General features: G+C 35.5%; 1 protein-coding gene across 1 annotated transcript; it reads right to left on the reverse strand.

The window, feature by feature from the left end:
- Positions 1 to 10,088: 10,088 nt before the first annotated feature.
- LOC120633566 lies at positions 10,089 to 12,731 on the reverse strand. Its single transcript, XM_039903775.1, has 4 exons — positions 12,084 to 12,731; positions 11,652 to 11,723; positions 10,588 to 10,723; positions 10,089 to 10,261 (listed from the first exon to the last, which is right to left on the reverse strand). Exons 1-4 carry the CDS (start codon positions 12,729 to 12,731, stop codon positions 10,089 to 10,091), a joined length of 1,029 nt encoding a protein of 342 aa, XP_039759709.1.
- Between the last annotated feature and the right edge of the window lie 12,542 nt (positions 12,732 to 25,273).

The following is a 25,273-nucleotide window of genomic DNA, read 5'->3' on the forward strand; positions in this document are numbered from 1 at the left end:
GTGTTTCATACACTAAAAATAATAAATCATGTTTCTATAAAGTAACATTGCACTGTCAACCAAATACATGTGATCAGCGTAACAGTCACCATAGTCCACTGCCAAACCGCCACGAGCAGTTCGCGCGCTGTTGCAGATGTTACACTATCGAGTAGTAACAAATTTCTATGCAGAATATTGAATATGGAATATTTATTAAAACAATATAGCGTTAAGATAGTAGGTACACTTTTACGGCCTTCTCGCTATACAGCAATCTCTTCCAGACAACCAAAGGCGTAGAAGAAAATGCAATAGATTCTCAGTAGGAGGTAAAACATATAGAGGTTTAAATAAAAAATACCATTAGCAGTAACAACTTTTGTTATACGACTCTACAAAATTCAGTGTTTCATACACAAAAACTAATAAATCATGTTATCTTATATCTTTAAATGAGCAATTCTTGTATATATATATAATTGGAATCTCGGAATCGGCTCCAACCATTTTCATGAAATTTAGTATACAGGGGGGTTTCGGGGGTGATAAATCGATCTAGCTAGGATTCATTTATATTGTAATCTTGGGCAAAAACTGCAAAAAATATCCTTTTTGAGAGATTCTGATGCGTACGACGCGTGAACTTTAAATGTTACGCCAAACGTGTAAGTATAACGGAATTGTCGGAATTGTTGTTTCTTTAAAGTTCTATAAAACAGTCCGCGACAACATACGAATATTTTTTTAAGTCGGCTCATTCGCAGACGAAGTCGCGCGGGTCCGCTACTTTCTATAAAGTAACGTTACACTGTAAAACCAATACATGTGATCAGCGTAACAGTCAGCATAGTCCACTGTCCATGTTGCTAAACCGCTACGAGCAGTTCGCGCGCTGTTGCTGATGTTACACTATAGAGTAGTAACAAGTAGAGTATCTGTGCAAAATACTAAATATTTAATATTTATTAAACATTAACTATCGAGTTAAAAAATAAGTCTTAAAACAAAAGTTTTTGTATATATTGTAAACATAACAGAGCTTTCTGTTATGTTTTATTTAACTCTGTATATAAGCATAAAACAAGTAAGTTGAATAAATAAAGTTTTGACTCGACTTTGACTTGAAATTAAGAAATTTATTCCCTCGTTATCCTTATAATTCTGTCGAGAATTCCCACATTAGCAAGCTACACTCGAAGTTCAGGCGATAACGTCGACTACCTTACTCCTTTACGGTCCAATTTGCACAAATTGCTCTAAGTTCGGAATTGAGACAAACTTGGGAGATATCGTTAGCTATGCGGAACTAACTTCGGTGCATACGAGCACTGACAAACCGCATTTTATTGATCTTAAAATTACTGCATGTAAACTCAAAGCCAAGGACAAAAATAATTTATTTCAAGTAAGCCTACTTTATAAGCCCTTTAAAAAAGGCAAATCAGGCCGATTTAATGACTCTACAACCGATTTGGAAAACAGATTTCATCGCGAAGAAGCCGGCCAAGTAACGCAACAGTTGCTCTTTTCCAAAATAAACATTTTAAAATCAAATTCAAATCTGAATTTGCGTGATTGCAGGTTAACAAATTTGATCTTATAATAAAACATAACAAGTTCTGTGCTACTATCAGCCATTATATGGCATGCAAATTATAACAACACCTTAATTATAAAATTATTTTTCCATTTTATACAAAATGTCCGAAAATTAAGGTATCAAAACTGTGAAATTAAATAACAATGTCAACTTAAATGATAATATAAAGTGAACCAAAATATAAACCTAGAAACACAATTATTTAAACCTTTAGTTTTAGATATTCGTCTACTGAATCGTTTTCCTATTCGCGAGAGAAGAGCGAAGCTGACGGCTTTTCAGCAAACTTGTCATTATTACGATATAATTGGTTATAAGAGTCTAATCTAACCTACTAACACTAACTAGGTACTCCGTTGTACTGTAATGCATTTTTTTTTCACCCTCTGCTATTTGAATGGTTCTGTCGGTATAACAGAGCAATGTGTAACTGTTCCAAAGTTATGCAACGTTCATAAATCAACACAGTTCATATACCTTCGATCGATAATGTAGCTACTATAGATATTAAGCAGATAACGTATCTTGGTCTGCTACATTTAACAACATAACAATATAAAGGTACTAGCGGACCCCAGCGCCATCTGTCGGGCTGATATGTAAATTTAAACCATCCAGGGTGCCACCCAAACGCATAACAAAAAAATCATTCAAATCGGTCCAGACGTTTAGGAGAAGTTCAGTGACATACACACGCACACTAGAAATATATATATAAGATATATCATCATCATATCGACCCATTACCGGCCCACTATAGGGCACGGGTCTCATCCTACAATGAGTGAGGTGGGGTTAAGGCAGTAGTCCGCCAAGCTGTTCCAGTGCGTTTTGGTGGACTCTACACACCTTTGAGAACATTATGGAGAACTCTCAGGCATGCAGATTTCCTCGCGATGTTTTACTTCACCGGTGAATCAAGTGATATTTTAATTGCTTTAAGCGTTTAAATATAACTTAGAAAAGTTAGACGTGCGTTTGCTAGGATTCGAATTCGGTCCCCCGATAGAGAAGTCGAAGTCCTACGGCTCCGGCTAGTCCGGCTATCACCACTTTAGGTATAGGTATTGTATAATTTTTCGGCCATTGGCAAGAAAAATAAATAGAAATAGAAAATATTTATTAGAAAAACTCAGTGCCATAAATCTTTGGAATCCTGACCCCTAAACTAGGAAATCCCGTATCTTAGAGGCCAAACATTGATTCAAATTGATTCAATCATTGAGATAATATATAGTGCACTTTAACAAAGAAAACTTTCAAAGGTGTGTTGAGTTCTCTAACGGTTAAGTGAGAATAGCAAAACGAAACCTATAAAATAAAGGAAAAATTAAGGAAGGCAACACATTTATTTAATCTGCAACACTTTTAATCTAGGAACATAAAAAGAGGATACAATTATAGAGCTTAAACCGTGTTAGAATCACCCATATTTCATTTAAACAAATTCTAGTTAGTGCAGTAGTTGTGCTGCAACTGAGTGAGACGCAAGAGCTTGCAGTCAGCTGTCACGTTATGTACATAGAGTCGTTTTAACGACTAAGTTTTCGATGGATTTTTTGTTAGCCACAGAATTAAGAACCTACAAAATCCTCCTTCAGCCATTATTGTATGCAGTGCATTGTGTCTAAAAACAGTGAAAACGCCTCGCGCACTTCTCACTTTACACCCGCGGAATGTTGCTAGCTCACAAATGTTTTCTCATTTTCCCATTTTGTGGTGAACATTAGAGGTAAAAAAATTACTTTCAAATGATAAATGGTTCGAAGTGACTAACCATTTGTTTGAGAAACAACTCTAAAACGGAGGGGTTTTTGATGCTTCAATATTAGTTGTGTTCACGGTTTCTGTATGTTCACTACTTTGTATGTTTAAAAATAACACGCTTGTTGACCAAAATTCGAAAAAGGCCTTCAAAAAACCGAGATTAGGTATGAAAAAACTAAAACTAAAGGCACTACCGTAATTATCCGTAATTGCAATTTAAACTACATTTTTTTTAAAGATGTTACATACAGCGCAGAAGTTAAAAAACTGCGACCAAACGAGTAACAAGCTGTCAAAATGTTGAAAAAAAAATTAACAAAACAATATACGGTAACGTTTTATACAAAGTAACAATCAGAAATAAGAAAAAAAATTACCACGCATTCCTTTTTTTATAGACAAAACCAGAACTAATTTAATTTTTATTAAGATCCAGACTTTAGGTAGTAATAATATTATACAGGATAATTTTTTTTAGTGCCGATATTTGAATACATATTGACATATGTATTCACATATCGGTATCAATATATAACAAGAACCAAATTTATAAACATATTTTTTTTTATTATTATGTTTAACTTAACGATGCAGAAATTATCGGATACAAAAGATTAGTCCCTCTAAAGCCCTTAAAAGCTCTCAGCTGTTAACTTGCGATCAACGTTCTCGCACTCGGTCATAATAATAACTTAATCAATTGAAATTGAAAATCCCTTTACTTACCTATGCATGCCACACATTACGAAGTATTTTTTTTTAATCCACTACAAGTTAACCCATGACTGCAATCTCACCTGGTGGTAAGTGATGATGCAGCCAAAGATGGTAGCGGGCTTTTATTTATTTAGGTAGATACCTATTACGAGTAGCCATGATTTGCTTATTTTATGCTCGGACATGGTAAAAAAAAAATATGAAAAATTAAATAAATAAATCCCTATCCCTACTAATATTATAAATGTCAATGTAAGTTTGTTTGTTGAGCTTTCACGCAAAAACTACTAAACCGATCCTCGTGAAACTTAGGATACTTTTTATCCCAACATTAAGCTCGGTTCCTTTGGGAGAGGGGATGAGTGTTTGACGATTTTACACCATCAAATTATAACCGATTTAAATAGTTATTTTTGTACTATAGAGGTTGTATATGTCCCAAACTGTGGTTGGAGTACATAACTCCTCAGCGGACCCTCAGCGTAAACCCCTCATTTAAAGATCAACGATACTGAATACTTTAATTATTTTTAGATCAAGAACTAAATTTACTGCCACATCAAAAACAAAATCAGACGCAGACGAAGTCGCGGGCAACTACCCTGCCTGTGCCTGCCTGTATAGAACATATTTCCACTCAATTTGACGCAGTGCAGCGCAGTGGGCAGATACCCTGCTTTCTGATTACTAGGCCGTGGGTTCGATTCCCACGACTGGAAAATGTTTGTGTGATGAACATGATTGTTTTTCAGTGTCTGGGTATCTATCTGTATATTATAAGTATTTATATGTATTATATTCATAAAAATATTCAACAGCTATCTTAGTACCCATAACACAAGCTACGCTTACTTTGGGGCTAGATGGCGATGTGTGTATTGTCGTAGTATATTTATATTTATATTTAATGTAGCACGGTCACAGGAATGTAAAATTCAGAATATAAAAATGTAAATCACAGCACAACATTTTATGGAATATGAAGTTCCTAACCGTACACGTGCGAAAATTGTATTGCTACAATAGTATAAGTGGTGCAGAGATTAACAAGGCCCAGAAGCAAGGAGATGTTGACACTGAAGGCGCGCCAAATAGTGTACTTGAAGGGACGTAGCTCTAAGAACTTGAGAGCATCGTAAGTTCTGCTCCTTAGTGCGTTATCTGGAAAAAAATATAATAAGTTAGTAGTAAATAAAATAAGTAAGTCTTGGGAGTCCACCAATGCGCACTGGGCCAGCGTGGAAGAGTATGGCCTTAACCCTTTCTCAGAGGAGACTTGTGACCTGTAGTGGGTTCTTAATGGGTTGATATGATGATGATGACGTGTCTTGATTTGAAATAAACTCAATTTATTTATTTCAAACAAACACATACAAAGTAATCGAAAGAATACTCTGTGTCTCTGTGTGAAGATAAAGTCTGTGATTTCCACACTAGGATTCCCTGTGTCGTGGAAATCACTTCCTTCCAGGTTGAATACAATAAAGGTAAATTAATAATAGAACAAAAAAATCAAAAACATAAAAAAAAACAGCTTAGCAAACAAATTCTGTTGGAGCAATAATGACAAAAAATTGTTCTTTAGTGTGTGTATGATTGTGTTTTTGTGTGCAATTGAAAGATTTATTTATGATTTTAGAACAATTAAACAATGTTATTGAGAGGTTACAAAAATATGTTAATTTTAGCCGTGCGCGTAGAAAAAAGGGAATGGAAAATTAAGGTCTACCACAGATTATGCCCCTAAATAAAAACTAGGGCTACATGATATTTTCGCATGACGTACTGTGTCACATACTCCTTGGTGTTTGCATACTCATTGGTAAGTATTGCTTTATGCGTTTAATCGCATACAGCAAGTAAGTAGTTTTTGTTTAATGGGAGGCTTCTTCCGTAACTAAGCAATTTATCGTTCCGGTACGATGTCGCGTAGAAACCGGTTAGGGGTATGGGCAGTGGCGTGCATAGAGGATATGCACAAGGCATGGAGTGTAGTTTCAAGAGTAGTATTTCTATTTTGTACCATTTTCGACTTGTCGACTAGACTATTACATCCTATTTAGTTTCCATAGTAACTAAAATATGAATCAAAATTATGTATGTGATGTAATATATCTCATTATCTTCCACACATTTATCGTGATGCATTTTCGTTTCGTCGAGTTTAAAATCACAACGATTCTCAAGAAGTTTCACTTCAATAATATGATAAGATGATAGAATAAAAATAAACATCACTTACGGGGACAAACTAAAAGTTGTCTTTTAAGATAAGTCTTGATCTTTTCTATTTGTATGGTCGCTAACTCAGCGAAAATGGCAGGGATTAACGGTACAATTGTATTTATAGCTCCATCGGTGATGTATATAAAGTCGACCTACAATGAAAAAAAAGATGCTTAAATTTTGCGTAATCCAAATTAATCGATGACATAGATTTTATTTTTATTTTTATTAGTCGTAACCTCCTATTAGTTACTAACTTGTACTCAGTTTTTGAAGTTATACTTCTTTTTTCTTTTATGAAAAGCGAATTTTTCCAAATGTTTTGTGTACATTTGGAAAAATTCGCTTTTTCCAAAAAATTTTTTCCTATTCAAATTTTACACCAATTCCAATTGTTACTTTAAAAAAAAAAAAGATAACTCATGTTATAACACTTACATATAAAGAGCTGTATTTTATATACTCCAGTATAACCGATACAACAAAAATAAAATAACACGGTAGATTCAAAAGTATCTGCAAAAAAAGAACTCTGTTATTCGAGCTTTATAAACATCAATTCTTTCTGCTACTATTATATACTTACCATCGCTTTTGATGCGTGACCAGCCAACTTTAGATTGTTCAACAATTTACCATAGACTTTTAAATATTCTTCTAACTTTGAAATTTGCAGCTCGACTTGGCTGTCGCATACTAGCTCAGAAAATTTTAAATTCTCTTCCATCGTTATTCTTAGCGACTTCATCCGATCCCAAAAAAGTTCGAACATCATAATACGAGCCATGTTATTTAAACAATTACCCGTAAATAACAATGTCATTGCAAATGAAAATGGCTTCAAATGAATATCGTGACTTGCTGTCAGTACTGTCAGTATAAATATTAAGAATAACATGTAAAGTAAAATAACAACAATGAATATAATAAATGAAATTGGAAATTCACACTTTCGTCGCTTTAAGATAGATATAATTTCTACACTCGCCATTCTGTTTAGGTAAGTGAAAAAATTTTCTCCATTGCTTATTAAAGACACCAGTGCACCTACTATATAAACTATTGCTTTGTGCACTGAAATTATCAAAACTTTCATCGGTAGAACACTAATGGAAACCATGATATAATTCCAATAAACCACCCAAACCACGAAACCTAAACAATAAAATCTAGCGATAACTGCGAAACGAATGTTTGTACTCAACTCAGAATATATTCCTAAAACCAAACGAGTAAACATTATTATATACGCAATAGAATTGCGTTTCAAACTGCTAATCTTGCTTTGCTTTACAACAATCATAATGTTGATACTGAAAGATGACTATGTTACTGTTAACATTGTATTATAATGTTTTATGAGTATCTGCATTAATCAATTTAAAAGCATCATTTCCATTTCATTAAACATTAATAATTCAAGAGGTTTTTGGTAAAACAAAGCGATATTAAAATGAGTCGAGTGATGTCTCACATCATCTCTAACATTTCTTTTTTTATTTATTTATTCAGAACAATATTCTGCAGAATGTATGTAATGAATGAAGTAAGGGTACAAAATTGACATAATAAACATGGTGCCGCGATAACTGTTGCAGTAGTATAAACTGTGTCGCAACAATATACGCCCAATAAAACAAAAGTAGAACATAGCAAATGCCTATAAAAAAGGGCGTGTACTTATGTACACGCGTTAGAAGTTATACTTCTTCGGCGTATGAAAAAAAATAACTAAAATGCAGCAGTGATAAACGATAAATATTAAAATTAATCAAAAAGGTTTAATTTAAATAAAAAAGGTTTTATTAACTTAATAATAAATTAATTCACACTGTTTGCACCGTTACACTAGAACAAAATACTAGAATATACAACTTGAACATAGTTATGGATTTTAATGCTACCTAAAACTAACTTTACGATGTAGAATTCAGGTGTCAGTGTGCGCATCGTAAAAATTCACTCTCATCATTTTTCTCCATCGCGCCAAAAGAAGTATAACTTCAATTAGAGCCAAGTAAGTAAATTAAAGAAAGATAAACAAAAACAATTATTCAGTTTCAAATACATAAAAAAAAACAAACTGAGAAAAAGTTACCTTAGTCACGAGGGCACGGAAAAATCCACTGAAAATATTACACTGCCATAATAATTAAGACTGACAATAATTAAATTATCAAAACAATATACTACGAATCTTCATATAAAAGATACTATTGGAGGTTATTTTTAGAAGTAAAACTTCTGTAGGCGCGACTAGAGAGTAACTCAGATTTTTTTCTGACGGAAGTAACGTACGCAACTCACGTCAGACGTCTGTGTAGTTTCCGCTGTTTAAAGCCGCTCCGCTCCACGCCTCTTGACTTATACGCCAGCTAATGGCGACTATCATAATCAATTAGGATTATTTATTTCCAATATTTTCAAACGGATCAATTGTGAATAGCAAAGTGAATAAAAATTCAAGTAAAACTTCTTTAGGCGCGACTAGAGAGTAACTCAGATTTTTTCTCTGACGGAAGTAACGTACGCAACTCACGTCAGACGTCTGTGTAGTTTCCGCTGTTTAAAGCCGCTCCGCTCCACGCCTCTTGACTTATACGCGAGCTAATGGCGAATATCATAATCAATTAGGATTATTTATTTCCAATATTTTCAAACGGATCAATTGTGAATAGCAAAGTGAATAAAAATTCAAGTAAAACTTCTTTAGGCGCGACTAGAGAGTAACTCAGATTTTTTTCTGACGGAAGTAACGTACGCAACTCACGTCAGACGTCTGTGTAGTTTCCGCTGTTTAAAGCCGCTCCGCTCCACGCCTCTTGACTTATACGCCAGCTAATGGCGAATATCATAATCAATTAGGATTATTTATTTCCAATATTTTCAAACGGATCAATTGTGAATAGCAAAGTGAATAAAAATTCAAGTTTTAAAAAAATTATTTTAAATGACGAAGTTTTTATATACTTGTTTATTATTTAGTTTTAGAAGGTCCCGGATTCGATTCCCGGCAGGTGCAATTTGGGATATTATAATTTCTAAATTTTATCTGGTCTGGGCTGGTGGGACGCTTTGGTCATGGCTAGTTACCACCTTACCGACAAAGACGTGCCGCTTAGCGATTTAGTGTTCCGGTGCGATGTCGCGAAGAAACCGATTAGGGGTATGACTACCATACTCCCTAACAGATTAGCTAACTTCCACCTGAGACTGCATCATCACTTACTATCGGGCGAGATTGCAGTCAAGGGCTAACTTGAAGTGGATTTTTTTTTTAAAAGAGCAGGTCATTCTAAAACTGGCATAGGTAAATATGAGCTACAATGGCCACATTTATTTCGCAATTAAAAATTACATCACAAAATTGCATAATACATTTATTTTCACTTATCCCACAAATCAAATGAAAGGGCTTGACTAGTAGAATACTGTACTGTACGCTATGAAAAAATATCAAATCCAAGATGGCCGCCATCACAAAATAGCGAATTACATTCTTTTTTCACGACTCCCTCAATATGTTAAATAATGTACACTATATAGAGAGTCTAAGATTTTTTAAATTTTAAATTTATATCCTGTTTTGGGAATATGGTCAGTGGCCCTGTATCAACAGGATATGTATAAAGGGGGCAGATAATATAAAATGAAAAAAATCTTCATTGCAAGGTATAAAAAACTTGGGTAGGGTTCGAAAAATGACTACCTTTGAGTTTGTATAACTGGTACGATAGTTTTTTTTTTCCATTTTATATCATCGTCCCCTTTATTCAAGCCACTGAATATGAAGTTTTTAACCGTAGACGTGTGAAAACTGAATTGCTACAATAGTATAAGTTGTACACAGGCTAATGAGACCCAATAGTAAAGATGTGTTGAGACTGAAGGCACGCCAAACAGTGTACTTGAAGGGGCGGAGTTCTAAGAACTTCAGGGCGTCGCATACCCTGTTCCTGAGTCCATTATCTGAAAATATTAAAAACTGTTACGCAACGAACGAGATACCGTATTTTTAAACACCAACGCCAAAACTACCGTGTGTTATATTGACGTGTCTGTCTGTCTGTGGCATCTTATTTCCCGAACGGATGAGCCGGTTTTGATTTGTTTTTTTTTTGGCAGATTACATACTTTACTTTACTCTACGATGCCACAGAACCATACACACACATACACACAGACACACACACACGGACAGCGAGAGATTGTGACAGGGTAAACTTATAATAACCCATCGTTTTTGCGTCTGGGGTTAAAAATAAATTTTGACGGTAAAAATAAATGTGACTTACGACTACAAACTAGAAGTTGTTGGCTAAGGTGGGTCTTCATCTTTTCAACTTGTATGGTGACTAGTTCCGCAAGAATAGCTGGTACTAGCGGTATCATTGTATTTGCAACGCCATCAAAGAGGTAGAACATGTCCACCTACATTGATAAAAAATTCAATAATTAATTACAAGAAGCCACAAATTCAATAACAACACTGATTGCTTAGTGGTTCGGACGTTCATTTTACGGCATACTTTGGCCCATACCTTAATTTAGTGCAAGAACAAAGTTAACAAAAAATGTTGCTCCTATGCCAATAAACGTATTTTGAATTGAACAAAACTTTGACAGCCTCGTACAAGACACTAACCTATAAAGAAACCGAGTAGCTTCTTCAATTTATTTATATATAATATATAACGGATTTAGACGCACTCAATACTCGCACACACACACCAATAAAAACGCGTGCACACACCCAAAAACACACTATACACACCACGACGAGTGGAATGAGGAATATATATATATATATATATATATATATATATTCCTCATTCCACTCGTCGTGGTGAGGAATATATATATATATATATATATATTCCTCGTGATGAGGAATATATATATATATATATATATATATATATATATTCCTCATTCCACTCGTCGTGGTGTGTGAATGAGGAATATATATATATATATATATATATATATATATATATATTCCTCATTGCACTATTCCTAATTCAATATATAGATATATTTTCGTGTTTATATGTCACATTCTGAGAGGGAATATGTGCCTCAAAATAAATAAAAATAACGTCTTCGGGTTTAGAGTGCATGGTAAGAACTAATATCTGCAGTAACATGAATTTCGATTTTTATATACTACGAGTAAATGATACATGTTGAGGAGACCTCCTAGTAAGCATCAAAATATCTATGTAAGGAGGCCTCCTGAGGCCTCTTCCTGTGGAATGAGGAATATAAAATATACACCTATTAATATAATATAATATACACACCAAGACGAGTAGAATGAGGACTATGATATATATTAATAAACTAGACTTACAAACACGAAGCGATATTTGATAAACTCCAGCATAACCGATATAACATAAATGAAATAAGACGGAAGATTCAAGATAATCTGCAAAAAATAGTTTCTTATTTTATTTTCATTCAATATTCAAAATTCATTTATTTCAAGTGGGCCTAGTTTATAAGCACTTTAGAAACGTCAAATCAGTCTGTTTGTAGTGACTCTCCCACCGGTTTGGAAGGAAGATTCTACTGAAAAGAACCGGCAATAAACTTAGCAGATTTCTCATTTCCAAGATCAATTTATAGTTTGACAATCGTTTAAATTTTTCTATTTTGTGAGAGATGAGAGCAGAATGGCCTGCTTCCAAGCTTCCTTGTCGTTAAGGAGTTCATCAATCATGTAATAACCACAATTGATTATATATTAACAAAGAACTGTTCTTTTCTGCTTCTATATTTTACTCACCATCAGTTTTGATGCATGACCCATATATTTTAGATTGTCTAACAAATTATTATACACTTTTATATATTCTTCTAACTTTGAAATTTGTAGTTCGACGTGGTCATCGCTTACTAGTTCGCAAAATTTTAGGTTCTCTACCATCATCATCCTTAGTGACTTCATCCGATCCCACAAAAGTTCAAACATCATAACTCGAGCCATGTTATTAAAACATTTAGCCATAAACAGCAATGTCAAAGTACCGAAATAGTACTCTAAATAAGCATTTTTATTTGCAAATGTCATATTATGAAATAAAAAGAACGTGTAAAGTATTATTATTACAACAAATGTTGTTAATGAAATTATCAATTCAAATTTTCGCGGCTTAATCTTGGATTTTGTTTCAATATTGGACATTTCGTTTAGATATTCGTAAAAATGTTCCCCGTTGCTCAACATAGATGCCACTGTTACTATTGTATAAACCATCAGTTTGTGCACTGTAGTTATTGCAACTTTTATCGGAGGAGGATACGTGAGTAGCATTGAGTAATTAGAATAAAATATAAAAACTACGAAACATAAACAATAACATCTTGCTATAACCTTAAAAAAAATATTTTTACTCAGCTCGGAATAAAGACCTAAAATCAAACGAACAAACATAATTATGTTTACGAGATTATTTCTTTTGAAATTTTTCATCTTTTTCTCTTTTATTGCAATCATAGTGTCCCTCTACTTGATTCGAAATTTAGTAACACATTACTATGCTATCTCAAGAACTACTCATAACGTTGTGTCCCCATTATGAAATTTTGTGAGTACCTTTATTAATCAATTTGAAAGCTTCTGTTACTGTTATTTTCATTTCATTAAAAATTTATAAGTTAGGACATAAATTAGAAATTTATGTTTTATTTTCAGCATCAATTATACTTTCGTTTCTACAAATATTGTACCTTTGTAGTACACTATATAGTATACATATAGTATACTAGATGTGCTCGGCGGCTTCACCCGCGCAAATTACGGAATGCAGCGTACTGCTACACACTCTTCGTCAATAAATCAGATACCTAACGTTTTATCAGATACTTTTATCAACATATTCAAAGAAACGACTAAATTAGATATATATTCTTGCCCTAGGAGATTCAATCACCCACTATTTGAAACCTTCAATCACGCAAACATTGCCAATCGCAAATGACCATCCCGGGAGCCTACTTTAGTTTTACCTTACACATAATTCTTTCAACTCCCTATCACAAATGACTGCAATTAATGTGTGGCCTACTTTAACGTTGGCCAAGTTGTATGTCAGTAAATGAATGCCCGACTTTAAAAGTTTGAAGGAGAATCTGGCATCCATCAATCCCAGCTCCAATCACTAACCATAAATAGAATACATTAAAGCAACATTCGGAATCTCATTGTTAGTTGACCTGTTTGCAGGAAGTTAACCAAGGAAGTATTAATATTTTTTATTTAGCCCTACTAAATTGTTTTGAGTAAACCACCACAGTTTTTAGTGAAAGAAATCAGATACAGCCCTAACATCACATGCAAAATTAAAATAAAGTGACTCCCTCACGCATAGTACCTACACTACGCATTGCGTAGTGTAGGTACTATGCGTGTGTCGGTCTTTTATCTTCAATAGGCTTGTCAAAAGTAAATACTTAGAATGTTTTGAATTCGTTCGAAATATACTACGAAAATACACACACCGCCATCTAGTCCCAAAGTAATCGTAGCTTGTGCTATGGGTACTAAGATAACTGATGAATAATTTTATGAATAATATACATAAATACTTATTATATACATATAAACACCCAGACACTGAAAAACATTCATGTTCAAAAACATTCAATATGAAATACTTATACACACCCTTCAGCAGTATTTCCTAATTCGGTTCAACGATGTATATAATACGAGATTAACAACAAAATTAATTGTTTTCTGTTAATTTTAGTAGCTTAACATTGTTGTGAAAGCATCCGAAAAATTAATTGACCTTTGGTTTTAACTATGATTATGCTTGTGCTAAACAAAACAATGAAGACCCGTGCCCTTAGACCCGTTTATTTAAGTGGGTATGATATAAGCAGTGCTTAGCTATGTCAAAGTTATTCTTTGCGGAGTAATACTTTCCACTAATGCTAAAAAATGGCTATTTATCTGGGCCTAAGGCTACTGATGGACGGAAAAGTAAAATGCTATTGCACTCAAAATGACAAGTAATTGTAATAAAAACACACAATCAAAATAATTTTATTGATTTATTGCGTATCAAGTACAAAGTAACACTTAGAACAAAAGTTAAGGGCGTGTAAGAGGTCAGCTTACAGCTTAGAACCATCCGAATGTGAGAATAATTAAAATAAAGAGAATGATGAGACATGAGTGGGTAGATCGTTAAAGAAATACATAAATAAAAAACACTTAAAGAAAATAAGAAAACATATAATAATAATAAATTAATTTATATATGTATAATTTCATTAAAGTATTTTTCAATTGAAACTTTTTTTATAATTTATTGAGTAATGTATTCTACATTACGAGATTTGTTTTCCACTTCAGTTACCATGGAAACTGAATAATGTGTAGATAAAGACAGACACATAAATGTGTAGGAGAGACTGAGATAGAATACATAACACTTAGTTTCCTATTTTAGTTACCACGTAGGCTACTTCGTTATCTCTCGTAGGCTACTTTTCAGAAGCTTCACTTCTTCCCTAAGTCAATTTATTGCACTGGCTTTTTATACTATATATATATATATGATCGAACTCAACAAGGTCCGAATTAGCTAACCGTAAACGTGTGAAAATTGAATTACAACTATAGTATAAGTGGTACAGAGGCTGATAAGGCCCAGAGGCAAGGAGATGTTGAGACTGAAGGCGCGCCAGATCGTGTACCTGAAGGGACGTAGCTCTAAGAACTTGAGAGCATCGCAGACCCTGCTCCTGAGTGCGTTATCTGGAAATACAATAAGAATAATCATAAAAATTTCAAAGTATGTTTTAAACGTGTGCCTATACAAGATAAGTCATATTATAAATCGTATAAACTTAAAATGCATATAAAAATTTTCGGAACCGACAGGATTTGAACCTGAACGCTTCAATCATTTAAAGCTACGGCTCTCCTCCTAACGTCGACGCCGAAACTAGTATATCTATGCATTTTACATCATCTAGGAAACATTACAGTGTCGATCTATTTTGCATTATGCATTTAAAATTCATAAATAAAAAATTTATTTACTAATCAATGCAAAGAACATTAAGTTTAATTTGCTTTTAAAAATTCACGGTCTCCTTGTTGCAGCGGAGAGCGCTGAGGTTTAAATGGAGGTCCCGGTTTCCCAGCTGCTCTTTTCTCCAATCTCACGTAAGTGACGATGCGGTCTAAAATCGACAGCGTGATGTTAGAGCGGAAAGTTCGGTGTTTATAATAAAAACATCGATTGTTCTTAATACCACTTTATTACATATATCATTTTGAAACTTGTAATATCAACATTAACCACTTTACTATTTACTTGGGTTATACGAATCGCGGAACCCTAACGAAGGGTTTATTCGAGCCGGAGTAAACTTATCTTTAATCTCCTTGCTGAAAGCCAACCGGCAGGCAGAAACCAGGTCCGTAGTTGGGCAGCAATTCGACTGAAGAATACGAACTAACTAGATTTGGCAATATGGATTGATTTTATAGGCTTATATTGCTGATCGACAATTTAATAGTGACACGAATTAGTAAATAGCACGTCAGCAATATGCAGCCAGTAGCTAGGGTTGTAACAGTACGGCTAACCCGTTGAAGATCATCATAATCAATTCAAGCAATTAACGACCACAGCTGAACACAAGTCTTTGTTGGGAGTTCCCCAATCCACGGTCCTGGGCCGCTTGCCTCCAGCGGCTCCCAGCGACTCGCCTGATGTCGTCTGTCCACCTCGTTGGGGGCCGACCTACGCTACGTTTACCTCTGTGGGGCCGCTATTTCAGCACCTTAAGACCCCGACGCCCATCGGTTCTCCGAGCTATGTGCCCTGCCAATTGCAACTTCGGCTTCGCTGAGCTATGTCGGTAACTCTAGTTCTCTAAATTATCTCCTCATTTCCGATTTGATCACGTAGAGATTCTCCTTGCATAGCTGTCTCGATCGCCCCCTGTGGGACTCTGAGCCTTCTTATGAGGCCCATAGTAAGCGACCACGTTTCAGCACTGTTTGAAGACTTAAGTCTTCAGGCATTGAGGGATTTTGAACGGGAAGATGTCACGAAGTTTCCCGAACGCTGCCCATCCGAGTTGGATTCAACGGTGGACCTCTTTTTCGAAATATCTAACTGGATCGCGTGTCCTAAATATATGCACTCTTCTACAATTTCGAGTGCAGAGTTCCCAACAATTAGTGGATGGAGCGGAACATAAGCGTTACATAATTTTCGTCTTGCTCATGTTGTAAGAAGGTCCACCAATTGAGAAACTCTTCTGAGGTCACTGAGCATCGCAATAAAAATCGCATTGAGCATTCGCAGTTCAAGACATGGCACTTATGTTAAATGCATACCACTAACTGGTTTCTACGTACGTTCCGGAACCCTAAATCACTTGGCAGTCTTTATCGACAGGGTTGTAATTAGCCACGGCCGAAGCCAGAGATCAAAGAAAATTTTTGAAATTATAAATTCTCAAATTATACCCACAAGGGTTATAACTTGGGACCTCCCACTTATAAAGCACAGTTTTCACCACTGCACCTACCTAGTGCAGTAGTGAGGTCAAAAGTATACGCGAGTAGTAATGGTCATCATCTAAAAATATGCGTAAACGAATTGATAATGACTAGGTCTATACATTATCTACTATTTATAATAGAAGAAGAAGAAACACTTTGTTGGACGCAAAATAATACAGATAACACAAAATACCAAGAATACAAAATAGTTAAAAATTTAGGCATGAAAAGACGACCTTATAGCTGCAATCACTCACTTACTGGCATGTATCATTTATTTATTTATTTATTTATTCCCATCTTACATTTTTGTCACGACAGGAAAAAGTTTTCCTAATACGACAATGCAGCATGTTATGTAAATTTTAATAATATATATAACTATAGTGTATATGATAAAATCCAAATCGCTATATTTGTGAGTTCACTGAGAGTGCAACAAAATAAATCCGTCTTCTCGGCTAACACATTGAGGGTACGGAGTGCGCGCGTCAGTGGCGCCTCCTAGATAGATTTATATTATCATAGATTTGTCATACTCAGGCAACGCATACATGAGCCCTAAAAACTTAAAACTCCTTTTTGGCCAGTCTTCTAAGAAGCTTTCGAAACAGTTCAAAATAACTTACGAGGGCAAATCAACAGATGTCTTTTTAAATGTAGATTGATCTTTTCTACTTCAACCGTAGCTAGTTCTGCAAATATAGCTGGCACAAGCGGCAAAGTTATATTCAGCACAGCATCGATAATGTAAGTTTGGTCGAACTACAATAAAATAACGGTTTAATGAAATAGAAAAATAAAGGATCAACGACAGAAAGTTGTGTGTCACGTAAAAAGAGCACTGATAGTCAACTAAGACTCCAGCTATCTGCGTTAACCAATCCTGTTGATGAGACTGTCCAAATCTTAGGCTATCATGTTACTTTACCTGAACAGAAGTGTCAAATACTGTTTGTTTTTTTATATTATTATTTTAAATAAATGTAACAAATTCCAGTGCCCTGCATTAATTGTAAAAGTTAGGTTATATCACTTGATGAACATACATATACACGAAGTGATAAAAACACTTATATTTTTAAATAAATATAACATTCATCACTCCCTCTTTTTAATAAATATAGCTAATATAAGCTATATTTAGCACAGCTTTAAAAGCCCCTATATACAAAAATATTGTCCTTCTCTAAACATACATATTATATTAAACATGATAAGATGTTTATTACTATATCGTAAGACAAGACTTTTTATTGAAAATTATTTTAGTTAGAGGAAAAAATAGCAACTCCTCGCTATAGTCAATAGAGAAAGTCAGATCAGTAAAGTTTGTACTTTGATGTATATGAAACAATATGTTATGGCAAAACACACGCAGAAACAACAATACCCTTTTTACATGACACCAATTATACCTACCTCAAATGAATGATGTTTTACGAACTCCAATGTAAATGATACAATATATATGAAATAACACGGTAGGCTCAAAATTATCTGCAAAAAGACAGTAATAAATTTCCTAACCATGAACAACAGAAAAAATAAAATTTTTTGGTCTTTATAATATAATAAGAGATATTAACAGCTTTAAAAATTAGCTAAACACTTTTACATTTATAATAAAAGTAAGAACTTTGTAAATATCATGAAAAATTGTTTAAAGTTTTAATTTAATATTTAAACTTCAATTTACGAACTTTACTTACTAGTAGTTTCGAAGCGTTCCCGGCGTACTTAAGATTGTCTAACAGTTTGCGATAAACTATTAAGTACTCCTCTAATTTCATTATTTTGACGTCAATTTGCCCAGAACTCAGAGTTGGATCCGAAAAATCTAAATGCTTTACCATCAGCAACCTGAGTGTTTTCATTCTATTCCACAACAACTCAAACATTAAAATTCGAGCCATGTGATTTAGACTATTACCAGTAAACAATATACAAGCCACAAACAAAATTATTGTAATATAAAAATCACGAAGTCGCAATATCTGGTAAAAATAGCAGCTTATGTTCACCAAAATAATAATCAGGAAAATGAACAATGATATCATTGATTCACCCTTTCGTTGCATTTTATAATATTTGGATTCAAGTGCGTCCAATCTCGCCAGGTATCGATAAAAATATTCTCCATTGCTCACTAAAGACACTGTTGTTGTTAAAATGTAGAATATGATCTTATGTACTGAAGTCACTACTGCCCTGATTGGTATTGCATATATAACCAGCATTCGGTAGTATACATAAGTTCCAGAAACAACAAAAAATATACAGTAGAGTTTAGCAACAATACTGAAACATAATCCGGTACGGAACTCTGAAAAAAAACCAAACGCGAAACGGACATACATAATTATATTTATGACATAACGCGTCATCCTGACGGCCTCTATGATATTAATGCGTTTGATAAAGTCAACTTACAAGTCCTAGTTTCTTTGGTTTATAAATCGTGTCACGTAAAAGGAATAACAAAAAAGTAGCTGCCAAGTGGCTCTCTCTAATAATATACAGCGAAAATTGTTTTAATAGTTTCATTGAGTTATAGAGCGTTTCGTTGCTTACCGTGTGATAAAGGCAGATTAGAATATAGTTAGGAAGGGTATCACCAACCCATCTGCCCAGCGTTGTGATTATGGGCAAACATTTCCGTTGGGAGAGGTTTTTAGTCCTAATCCTAGCAATGGACTGTTATAGGCCATCAATGATCGGGCTTGCATTCACATTTCTGTTAACGTTCGGTACGCAGGCTATGAGATCGAACTACTTGTATGTTCTCCGGATACAGATGGTGGATACCAGTCTTTACGAGTCCTTACACTGAATACACATACATTCGTATTTATTGGTATAAGTTTTTCAATGTGCACGTTTTCCGCGACAAGGCCTATACTTAAACTAATCTATGAGAAATAGTTTTGTTATTTGAATTATGAAATGAGATAATGCTGTATACATAATTTAAAACATACTTACATCCAAATGATAGATACGATCGAAATTATTGCGTTTGAGAATTACTTTGTAGTTAATAATATTGTATTTATATGAAACACATAACATTTTTAAATTTGTATTAAAATTTACGGTTTTTACACTATTAAGTGTCATTCATCATCATCATCAAACCTCTACAGCCCTGGGTGGGCCTTGGCTTGGTCAAGCAAATTTCTCCATTTGAGGCGGTCAGAAGCTGCTTCTTTCCAGCTCCGAACTCCCAGAACCCTCATATCCCTCTCAACTCTATCACTCCACCGACCCCTAGTTCGTCCTCGGCTTCTACGCCCCTCCAAAGTGCCCTCCATCAACCTCTTTGGCGCTCTCGTGCCTTCCATGCGTTGCACATGCCCTGCCCATTGCATTCTTAACAGTTTGATAGTTTTGACGACATTCGGTTCTTTAAATAGTTCGTATAGCTCGTGATTATATCGAATGCGCCAAAAACCATTATCCTGCATAGCACCAAACACTCGCCGCAAGACCTTTCGTTCGAAATTGAGCAGACTGTTTTCGTCTTGCTTAAGACCCAACATTCTGCGCCATATGTAAGTATTGGCCGGAGCAAGGTCTTATAGACGAGTATTTTCAGACTTCTCGACAGAATCTTTGATCGAAGATAAGGTAAAAGTCCGAAGTAACATTTATTTGCCGATGTGATTCTCCTGTTAATTTCAGATGATATTTCGTTGTCCGCCGTGACAAGAGAACCAAGATATACGAAATCCCTAACTGTGGCGAAGGTGTTCGTGCCAATTTTTATACTTTCTTCGAGTGGGGTCTTTTGGTCGCTTAAAACCGGCATGTACTTAGTCTTATCTTGGTTGACACACATTCCCGCTGCTTGGGTTGCACTCCCCAGTGCTAGGTACGCATTGTTCAGGGCTTGTCGAGATCTGCTTACAATGTCCAAGTCATCGGCGTATTCTAAAACCTGAACAGATTTATAGAAAATGGTGCCGTCTTTTTCAATTTTTGAAGCTTGCATACATTTGTCTAGCACAATATTAAAAAGCAGGCAAGATAGCGCATTACCTTGTCGTAAACCGTCATTCACCAGAAAGGAGCCCGAGAGGTCTGCTTGGATTTTTATTCTGCAGTCTGTTTTTTCGAGGGTCATTCTTGTCAAAGATATCAATTTCGGTGGTATGTTGATGTCTTTAATGGCTTGGATTAGGAAGCTTCTATGTACACTATCAAAGGCAGCTTTAAAGTCTATGAACAGATGGTGGGTGTCGACATTAAATTCTCGAGTCTTTTCCAGAAACTGCCGCAGACAGAAAAGTTGGTCGGTAGTGGATCTATTGGAATTCCCCTAATAAGGGCTCAGTATACTTTAACAGCTTGTCATACAGAACATTTGCAAAGATCTTATAAGCTACATTGAGAAGTGAAATACCCCTGTAGTTAGTGCACTCCAGCACATCATCTTTTTTGTGTAATGGAGATATGATCGCTGTTTTCCATTCATCGGGCAATCTTTCCTTACTCCATATTTGATCTATAAGAGTATGAATTTCTTTGTGAAGTCTCAGTCCTCCGTATTTAATTAGCTCGCCTTGTTAATTATCAGAACCTGGTGATTTATTGTTTCTAAGACGCTGGATTGCTCGTTCAACGTCTTCGAGGGTTGGTCTCGGTAGCTCATTATTATCGATATTTAGATCAAGTTCGGGAGTGGCTGCCAGGGGTTTAGGAGTATTTAAGAGATTATTGAAATGTTCTACCCACCTTTCCAAAATATCTTCTTTATCATTTAAGATGTCACCTTGTTGGTTTCTGCATGCAATTGTTCTTGGTTTAAATTTTTTACGTCCCTTATTTATTCTCCCGAAAAAGTTTTTTGTTTCCTTTTGGTTATATTCCCTGGTGAGTTTCGAAGGCTTTCTTCTTCTTTTTATGTAACCTTTTCTCTTCCCTTCGTAGAGTTTTATATATTTCTTTCTTGCTCCGGGTGTTAGATGACATCATATTATGCCATGCCACATTTTTCTTCTGTTTCTTCTTGGCATTCTTTGTCGAACCACTTAGAACGCTCTGTGTGTTTTTGTACGGTGAGTGTCTCCTCTCCAGCTGCATATAGTACGTTTCTTAGTCGACTCCAGTGCTGTTCAACGTCCTCGCTATATCCAGGTTCTTTATCATTACCGATTAGTAAACGGTTTACAGTATCAATATATTTCAATTGCACGTTTTTGTCACTTTTTATCGGTTCTATATTGAGTTTGGATATTTTTGTCGTTTTGCCATATTTATACCTAGAGATGAGAGCGCGTATTTTGCAAACAACACGGTGGTGGTCAGAGTCTATGTTTGCACCTCGGTGCGTCCTTACGTCAAGAAGGTTAGAGAAATTCCTAGAGTCTATTAGAACATGGTCAATCTGGTTTTGAGTTCGGCCATCAGGAGATATCCAGGTTATTTTATGTATATTTTTATGTGGGAAACATGTACTGCCTATGATCATATTAAGGGAGCTTGCCAGGTTAACCAGCCGTGTTCCATTATCATTGCACTTGTCATGAAGGCTGTGGAAACCTATAGTTGGGTGAAATATGCTTTCCTTGCCAATTTTAGCATTGAAATCGCCAATTATGACTTTAACGTCACCTTTTGGAGCCCGTACATAGGTATTCTCCAGGTCGTAGTACCAACGCTCTTTTTCTTCTTCATCAGTTTCCTCAGTAGGCGCATGAACATTTATAAAAGTAAATTTTTGAAATCTCCCTTTTATCCTTATACTACACATTCGTTCGTTAATTGCTTGAAAGTCGATAACTAAGTGCTTAAGTCTCTTACTAATAGCGAAGCCTGTACCGAAAATGTGCTGCTTTTTTTGACAGCTGTAATACACAGCGCACTCTGGTTTTTCCATTACTCCTTATCCTATCCATCTTATTTCTTTTAGAGCTGTTACGTCAACCCTGTGCTGTTGAAGTTGTTGGTTGAGCAACTTAAGTCCCGCAGATCGGTGAAGTGACCGAAGGTTCCAAGTGTCTAAATATAATTTATGTTTTCAATATGTTTTGACGGCCGATTGGCGCAGCTTGCAGCAACCCTGCTTTCTGAGCCCAGGGTCGTGGGTTCGATTCCCACAACTGGAAAATGTTTGTGTGATGAGCATGAATGTTTGTCAGTGTCTGGGTGTTTATATGTATATTCTAAGTATTTATTTATATTATTCATAATAATATTCATCAGTCGTCTCAGTACCCATAACGCAAGCTACGCTTACTTTGGGGCTATATAGGTCGTAGTATATTTATTTAATTTAAAACATTATTTAATATAAAACATTGTTTAGAAGTAAGATTTAAAAAAAAATTACAGCGAGAACTATGCACTTCTAAATATGAATTAAGAATTAATTTATTTCAAGTAGGCCTAATATACTCGCACGCAAAAACTTTTGAGACCTAACTGTTTTTGAGACGTTGACGGGTCTCCTCTTTAAATGAGAAGGGTTTAGGCCGTAGTCCACCACACTTGCCAAATGCGGATTGGTGGCCTTAACACGACGACATCGACGAAAACATCGATGTGACGATGTTTTCCTTCGCCATTATAAGCAAGTGATAATGTAATTGCTTAAATTAAAAACGCACATTGCTCCGAAATGTCAGAGGTGTGCGCCGACGGACGATTCGGTCCCCGCTGGAAGGGAAGCCGAAGCCAACTTCATCATCATTTCAACAGATCCACGGTGCTCTTGATGCCGTCTATCCACCTCGTTACGGGCCAACAAACACGGGATCGCCATTCCAGCACCAGGACCCCAAAGTTCATCGGTTCTTCTAGCTATATACCCCACCCGTTGCCACTTCAGCTTCGCGACTCGCTTAGCTAGTTAACCAAAAGCCCGAGCGTGCGTTCATTTACTTCTAGTTCTACTTACTAATTTCTGATTTGATCACGTAGATATAGTCCTAGCATAGCTCTCTCCATCGCGTGCTCAGTGACTGAGAGCCTTATTGAAACCCATAGTAAGCGACCACGTTTCATATCCGTAAGTCAAGAGACACAACACGCGCCATGTCTTCAAAAAAAATTTGGTGAAAATTTACTTACTGAAGCAAAACAGAAGCTGCCTTGTCAAATGAATTCTGATTTTTTCGACCTCAACGGTTACCAGCTCGGCAAACAGAGCCGGCATAAGAGGTAGTATTGTGTGGAATATTACTTCGACGATGTAAAACGCACCGACCTGCAATCGGCATGATTTTTTTATATATTAATAATAATTTGTTATATATACACCGCTATAAGTTAAAGAAATAAAAGAAGAATAAGAATTCAAAATTCAAACATTCTCCATTCATACTTATGAAGCGTTCTTACATATATATTTACATAATAAAGTTACAGGAGTCAGTTGTTTTTAGTTTTGCATGTGATGTTAGGGCTGTATCTAATTTCTTTAATCAAAAACTATGACAGAGGTTCACTCCGAAACTATTCGGTATTCGGTTTCACAGATCTCTGAGACTGTACATAAGGTACCTCTAAAGCCTGTTACGTATTGTTTCGGTTTTCATTTACACTTTGTATTTATATTTATTAAATGCATATAAAAACTTTAGAACCGACAACATTTGAACCTGCTACTCTGGCAAAGCTATGGCTCTCATTCCACCAGTGCCTTGGGCAAATCTTAATAAAGTATAGGACATATGTAGCTTGCATCCTGGAGATAGACGTAGGATAATATTAATCCCGGAAATGCTGCTATTGAAAGTAACTCACGGAGTTCATCCACTCCAAGTTCTATGACAATAGTCCAGCGGTATTTACCATATACATCGTTGATAACATTTCACTTCTAGGAACTACTAGGAAAGTAGCGAAAATTTCACACTAGGCACTCTGGTCTACGTTATGTAGTACCAGGGGTATGTAGTACCATGGCAGGCAAAGATATATTCTATAACATACTCAGGACTTATGAAAATTAAGCTTAATTTGCTATACTCCGCGAACAGCAGAAGAATCTGTATGGTGTAATTTATAATTACTTCCATCCGTATACTCCACACCAAACAGATCCTCGGCCATGCACGCACGCTCTACGCTCCGACACCGGAGCATCCTCAGGAGATGTTGACTTTACAATGAATAATTGTTAAGGAGAGTAGAGCGTGCGTGCGTAGAGGGTGCATTGCCGAGAAGCTGATTGGTGTGGAGTATACGGATTAAAGTAATTATATATTACACCATACAGATTCTCCTGCTGTTCGCGGAGTATAGCAAATTAAGCTTAATTTTCATATTATATTATGGATTTCCGCAAAGTTACGCCTGCTTCTATCCAATATACTCAGGACTTACCTCGTAGGTTGCCGTTTCTAGAATTGTATCCAACACGAACGATGAAACGTAGATGAAATAAGACGGCAAACTCAAAAATATCTGCAAAATATAACAAAATGGTTGTTTGT

The sequence above is a fragment of the Pararge aegeria genome, chromosome 22 (genome assembly GCF_905163445.1).
Source record: "Pararge aegeria chromosome 22, ilParAegt1.1, whole genome shotgun sequence".
In the NCBI taxonomy this organism is placed as follows: Eukaryota; Metazoa; Arthropoda; class Insecta; order Lepidoptera; family Nymphalidae; genus Pararge; species Pararge aegeria.

What these genes read in the sequence shown, in the direction of transcription:
- LOC120633566 (XM_039903775.1), bottom strand. Translation starts at nt 12,731, where the DNA reads ATGTTTGTTCGTTTGATTTTAGGTCTTTATTCCGAGCTGAGTAAAAAT. An exon ending in GTCATGCATCAAAACTGATG is followed by an intron (nt 11,724 to 12,083) that starts GTGAGTAAAATA and finishes TATTTTTTGCAG; the next exon opens with ATTATCTTGAATCTTCCGTC. An exon ending in AGTTTATCAAATATCGCTTC is followed by an intron (nt 10,724 to 11,651) that starts GTGTTTGTAAGT and finishes TTATCAATGTAG; the next exon opens with GTGGACATGTTCTACCTCTT.